Genomic DNA, 6,337 nt, shown 5'->3' with positions numbered 1-6,337 from the left:
TAAAAAAAAAAAAAAAAAAAAAAAAAAAATCAATACACAAAAAAAATTAAAACTAAATTTTTTTGTAATTGTTCTTTTAAAAGAAAATGTAGGCAGGAATAAATCGAAGATAGGTTCCCTCAGGAAGGCGAGGTTGCGGGATAAATCGAAGTGAAGTGGATGAACTCGAAATGAAGACGCTGTGTGAAAGCTTCGAGGATAATAGCCGGCGGATCCTCGATGCAACAACCGCGCGCACGACCGTGCGAGCGATGCACGAATGCATCGGCAACAGCACGCGCTCTCGGAGGACTCTCGAGACGGGCTACGCCAGTGCCGGCACGAATGCATTTACGCGTCTAGACTTAATAAAATAAAAGAAACGCCCGCGCACACCCGCACGAGTGGGGCTGCGAGCAGTCGTGGGGAAACGGGAGAGGGCGATTTAAAAACACAGCTAGAGACCGCAGCGGAATTTCCACCGCGCGTATCCTTCCTGGCTGAGAACACTATCCTAAACCTGTCCCTCGCGCAAACTTTATTGCGCCTTCGGACGTTATCTCTTTATGAGAAACAATCTTATTTCACCCGGTGCGAAAACCGTAATATATTATGTTTGATTGGCGCATTAATCATCGCCATATTCAATCACTCTGCTCAACCAATTTCAACTTTACGATGCTGTAATAGGTACTCTCTCTCAGGTATTATTAAATTTATTCGAACATTAAAATTAAGAGAAACATTGTTCTTCATATTTTGTGCATGGTTGATGTAATAAAATAAAGTTAGTATCGAGACCAAGAATTATTATTGCTTAGCTTGCTGGGAGGATCATAAACGCGCAATTTTCCTGCTCAACTTGTAAGTTTTTCTTTGCTGTCTTCGACGCGATACTTTTATCGGTTCATCGAGATATTTTTACGTGACGAGGGCAACGTTTCGCTGAGAACGCCGATGCCGACCGTCGTCGACCGACGTCGGCGGATTTGCCTGTTATATGTTACGCGTTGAATCCTCCAATTTCCAAGATGTTTGCGCATGCTATACGCGCGAATAAATAAGTCGTGTAAAAAAAAAAAAACGATTAATCGATATCTTTCATCAACGAGTTTACGTCAAATTGCGGAAAATTTGCTTATTGCACATTTTACACACACATTCTCGTTCCAGATTAGAAGATATATACAATAGCAAAAGAAGAGAAACATCATAATATATTTACTACGATGTAAAAATAAGCGTGGCGCGTGTAACAAAGAATTAAAAATTACAGAAATTGTTTTGCACAGCTCTCTTATAAACAACACATAATGCGATCTTTCTTTAATGATTTATGAAACTCTTGGAATACACAGGAAAAATATCATAGATAAGAAAAAGATGTGAAAGAAAAAAAATTGTATGGATTTAAAATGTGTTTATTAAAGTATCACATATTGCTGGTAAAATATAAATTCGCGAAAAAAAAGAGAAAGGAAGAGAGGGAGAGGAGGAGAGCATATTAAGAACCAAATTTAAAATAAAGTTAATAAAAAACTCTCTAATAAAAATAATGGAAAAAAATTAAATTAATTTAAAAGAAATTAAAGTAAAAGAGTTAAATATATAACATAATATAAATATATAAACGTTAACTAAAATCAACAGGGAAAGATAGAGAGAGAGAGAGAGAGAGAGAGAGAGAGAGAGAGAGAGAGAGAGAGAGAGGGAGAAAGGGAGAGAGAAGAGCAAAATGTGTCTTGAAAATCATACGATTGCAATTCCACATTAATTTCGGCATGAAAACATTCGCAATATAAACACATTTCATGCATCACATAAGAACAGAAATAAAGTGCGAGCTAAGCGATTGTTAAAAAAATACGCTTGAAAATAAACTGATCAAGAATAGAGTAAGATACACGCGGCACACCTTACCGGAATGCTTTACCGAATAATAAAGGCCTCTAGAGAGGCTTACCTGCTTGAAGTTACATTTTCTCTAAAAAATATAAGAAGCATATTTTGTAATACTAGATATATGCGTAGGCTAAGCAGAGTATGTGATAAACAACATTATAAATTTGTGACGCAATTAAGATTAAGTACGAGAAAAAGTGAAATAGATTTTAAATAAAATGAGATCAGGACTAATTTTCTGAGATGATCATCATAGATAGTAATATTAAGATACTTTCACTTTTCCTCATATGTACTATTAAAAAGTGCTCTCTTTAAACTCCATTTCAACTTACTCCCGATTTGTACGCGATAGTTGCTGATTGGCAGTCAAATTGGTCTGCGATGCGTTCTCAATGGAGATATTGGCATTGGCTATGAAAAGCTTCACCGGATCCGGAGTATCATTTTGATACTCCAGAGTATCAGTTTCGTTTCCCTCTTGGGAGGAACCTAGATTTTGCTCCTCGTAGTCGGAGGTCCCGTTCTCATCGATGTTGTCATAACCCAGCGAGTCCGCGAAAGCCGGTATCACCCTATAAACGTCGTCTCCGACCCATTCTAGCCCCTCGTACTCGCTGATTTTTCTGCTGGTCACATTGTCCGTGTCTTTGACAGACAATTTATCGTCGTTCGCTGAACTGACGGAGTCATCTGTCACGGTCGAAGTCGCATTAGACGTAACATTCGTAATAATAGTGCTCGCGATAATAGACTCCGGAAACTCTGTTGTGCTGAAGGAAGGTTGATTCTTCGGGTAATCTGGCCTGACGCCTTTAAAATTCCGCAGCTGGTATACTATGGGAAGTGGAGTGTGCCCAGTAGCCGCAGAAGAGGCAGACGAAGAAGAAGAAGTAGACAATGACGAAGCGTGAAAGGAGTTTGCAACATTCCTTGCAGTCGTGTGTCTCAAGGTCGAAGGAATGCGATGTTTCAGACCCTTCGACAAAACCAGGGCGTCTCCGTCTATAAATTTCGATTTTTCATCGGATCCGGAGCTGGAATCGAACTCGGAATCGTCGTAGGGGATCTTGAAGATCACGTGGGGCTCCATGACTCGCTCGAAGTTCTGATGAATGTTCTGCGACGGTTTCTGCTCCTCGGAGCTCTTCGACTCGTCTTCATAATCGAAACTCGCAGGTTCCGACCACGATTGCTGCTGCAACTCGAGTTTGGAAGCCAAGTTTTCGTAATCGATTACCGCCTGACGATTATAAGCATCAAAGTCGAAGTCTTTGTCGTAAGAAGCTTTCCCCTTATATCGGTTCCTCTTTCTTTCATTCCTCGATACGTCCACGTCGGGATCGTTACGAGAAGATGGCTCAAGCTCCATAGAATTATAATTCCAATGCTTTGCCTTGTCTACGTATAGATTCTCATCGTAATACTTTTTTCCATCGGATTCTTCTACTTTTCTCAATTCTTCATCCCTTCGTTTATCGAGTTCCCGCTCGCGAATCGCCAGCACTTCTTCCGGCGTGTAATTCAAGCTCTTCAACAGCAGCATTTCTGCTGCGCCGAGATCACCTGTGATTATCTTCAGCAGTGCCTTCTCCAACATTTTCTCTAATCTTCGCGGACTGAAAGGAATTCCTTTGCTATCTAAGACCTCTGAGTATTTTTCATTTTTTTTCAATGATTCCGATTGTGCAGTATCTGCGGTTTCTTCATTTTCAAAATTGGATTTTTGTTCGACAAAATTTATATGACTATTTTCTTTTCTGTGTTCTGGATAATACTCATGGTGATGATGATGATGATGATGATGACGATGAGACCACGCGTTGGTCGTGATGGCTATCAATAAGAAAAGTACGAAGAATTTGCCCATTTTGTCGTAAGTGATGAAAAATTCACCGTAAAGTTTAATGCACTCAAATAATGTTCAACCGCAGCAACGATTAAAGCACTCGTGTTCCAAAAATTGAATAGTCTTGTGAGAAATAAAATAGCTTGAAGCGCGCTCTCCAAGAATAATTTTAAACCTGGGTGGATGATTCACTGAAAAAAGTGTCAAGCCTCGAAAATTTCGTAAGTTGTGCTTGACAGCTGCAGTCTACAAATAATCTTCAAATTAGCAGAAGAAAGTAACCGACTTTGCGTCTTTGAGAATTTTGCATCTAAGAGAATTTTTCGTCGAACTTCTCGCTATTAAATCCTCAAAGTCCATTGACGAATAATCGCGTTATATCTCTACGTCTGATTTGTATCTCGCTCACCTCGCAGAATCACGGAGGAAGACGAGAAAAAGGATAATTAAGGAAGTATCTCACATATCTTCTGGTTCTTCGAAGCTTCGTCGAAACTTCTTGAGGACTTGAAGACGTCAGACCGCTGCGGGTGGCTTCTAGTGCTATTCTGTCACTTAGCTGCCCGATGCTTCTTCAAACGAGGGAACTCCGCAAGCACGACCGACACATGAAGAAGAAGAAGAAGAAGAAGAAGATGATGATGACACCGTTTCGTACGGAGGCGCGTTAGCAAAATGGACCGTGATTGGCCTGCCGGCAGTCGCGGACTAAGTTCTAATCGCACGAGGAAGGCGCGATGAGGTGCGTAAGTAGGAAGGATTCGTAGTATGCGTGTGCACGCTCTGAGCAGTAAGTCTCAACTGAGCCGTGCTGGCCAGCTCACAGACATAATTCTGTCTACTCACTAATTCCGAGACAACCACGAAGCCGCGAGAGGAGACGCGCCGGTGTGTTACTACGATGACTCCTTTTTTTCTTCCCTCTCCTCCCCCTTCTATCCCTCTCTTTCTTTCTCCCTCTCGGCCTCTTTCTCTCTCTCTCTCTCCACCACCGTTGCCTCTCTCACGTCGGCTCGACTCTTTCTCCTCCACTCGTTCAAACCCGGGTAACCCCTTTTCCTCGCGCACCGAAATCCCGCGGAGGACAGCCTTTTCTCTCCTCGCGACGTTTTACCTCTTTCTTCCTCTGTCCCCTTCTTCCCCCGCCGTTTCCTTTTCTTTTTCGTACACTTTTTTGTATTCTACCTCCTCGGCGCGAATCTGCCTCCCGTTGATGATTACCAGAGATTTGAATCGAATTGGTCCCTTGACCAAATTTCCGATTGTCCCGATTCTTCTTTTCCCCTCCGTCACTTATCTGCGATATCTGTACTACTGATCATTCGAAATTTCGCAAATCGTCTTGCGGATCGTCGATACCTCGGTCATGCAAATACTCACGTGGCAAATTCTCACTCAGAAATCTGTATACATGACGATATGTATATATCTATGTATATGTGGCTCTGCGTTGCAGGTGAACATTAAATTTTTTTCCTCCTTTCACCGCGACCGCAAATGATGCTGTACGCGCGCGCCGGGCTTTCGCTACCAAAAAATCGATCTCGATCTCCTACCGTGCGATAACTCGATCGAAACGTGGCCTCTTTTTAGCCAGGGCATCGTCGCCCTCGTATATTTCGATTAGCGCGAAGAGAACGGAAAGAGAAAAGAGTTTCTTTTCCTCTTTGTTTGCGTCTTGTTTCCACGAAGTCTCGGTTGTTCGGCAAGATAGAGTTCCTCTGATTGAACGGCTTCAGGGAACGTTGCGACGAAATGCGAGAGAAGTGACAGAAAAAAAAAAAGAGTTAGCAGGTACGAATGTATAGACGGGAGCACACACGAGGCTTTACACACGAAAGAAATGTACAAGGAGGCTCGTCGTATTCGGATGGTTGTTTCAGGGGCAACCACGTGCGACTTTATAGGGTGCCTCCCTCTCCGCCGTCTAGACGAATCGAAAGATATAATCTTTGAATCATAATATATCGCTTTTAATAAATGCAGCCTCCGCGTGCGTGCGTGAAAATACGATGCGTGGCAACGTACGCCGAGTGAAAAAAAAAAAAAAAAAAAAGAAAAGAGAGGCAGCGGCCGTGACATATTCGATTTGCTTCCCCACTTGCGAAAATCTTCATGGAAATTCGTAAACTTTGATCGTCTTTAATTATTGCAATGATTCAAAGTTAATCAGTAATTTAATAAAGAATTAACTTAAGAATTTAATAAAGAATTAAATTAAGGCGTAAGGATCGAGATTTAAATTCAATGAACCCAGATTTATACTGAACGAAAAAGAAGCTATTTGTGTATTTTCAAATCGACGATAGATTTATCTTTAATATATTGAAACAATATTTAAATGAAAACAATGTCATCGGTAACCTATTTTTACGAAGAGATCGGCTATTTCCCTATTTGAGGAGATCAGTTTGATTTTCCAATATAATTTTGATGATCCTACAAAATAATTTTCAACTCTTTTCTTGCAGCAAAATCATTCTTTCCATGTATGATAATATGATAAATGTCACGTAATGCAATTTATCTTTAAACAGATTCACATCGTAATGAACGTAGAAAAGAAAAAATAAAATAATTGCCATAAACAAATCGATAAATGAGACT

The 6,337-nt window shown here is 40.9% G+C and overlaps 1 protein-coding gene across 3 annotated transcripts in view; it reads right to left on the bottom strand.

Annotated features, from left to right (window-relative positions):
- The window catches only part of LOC108754030, a 9,795-nt gene extending 5,168 nt beyond the window's left edge, over positions 1 to 4,627 (bottom strand). For 2 of the 3 annotated variants that reach the window (XM_018496044.1, XM_018496046.1), the window contains exons 1-2: positions 2,217 to 4,627; positions 1,943 to 1,963 (exon numbers count right to left, since the gene is read on the bottom strand). In XM_018496044.1, coding sequence (XP_018351546.1) covers positions 1,943 to 1,963; positions 2,217 to 3,751 — 1,556 coding nt within the window. In that variant the 5' untranslated portion in view covers positions 3,752 to 4,627. The remainder of the gene's footprint in view (positions 1 to 1,942; positions 1,964 to 2,216) is intronic. The other variant, XM_018496045.1, reaches the window with a different exon arrangement.
- Between the last annotated feature and the right edge of the window lie 1,710 nt (positions 4,628 to 6,337).

This window comes from Trachymyrmex septentrionalis, unplaced genomic scaffold (assembly GCF_001594115.1).
Source record: "Trachymyrmex septentrionalis isolate Tsep2-gDNA-1 unplaced genomic scaffold, Tsep1.0 scaffold74, whole genome shotgun sequence".
NCBI lineage: Eukaryota > Metazoa > Arthropoda > Insecta > Hymenoptera > Formicidae > Trachymyrmex > Trachymyrmex septentrionalis.
This window is presented reverse-complemented; position numbering and strand designations above follow the sequence as displayed.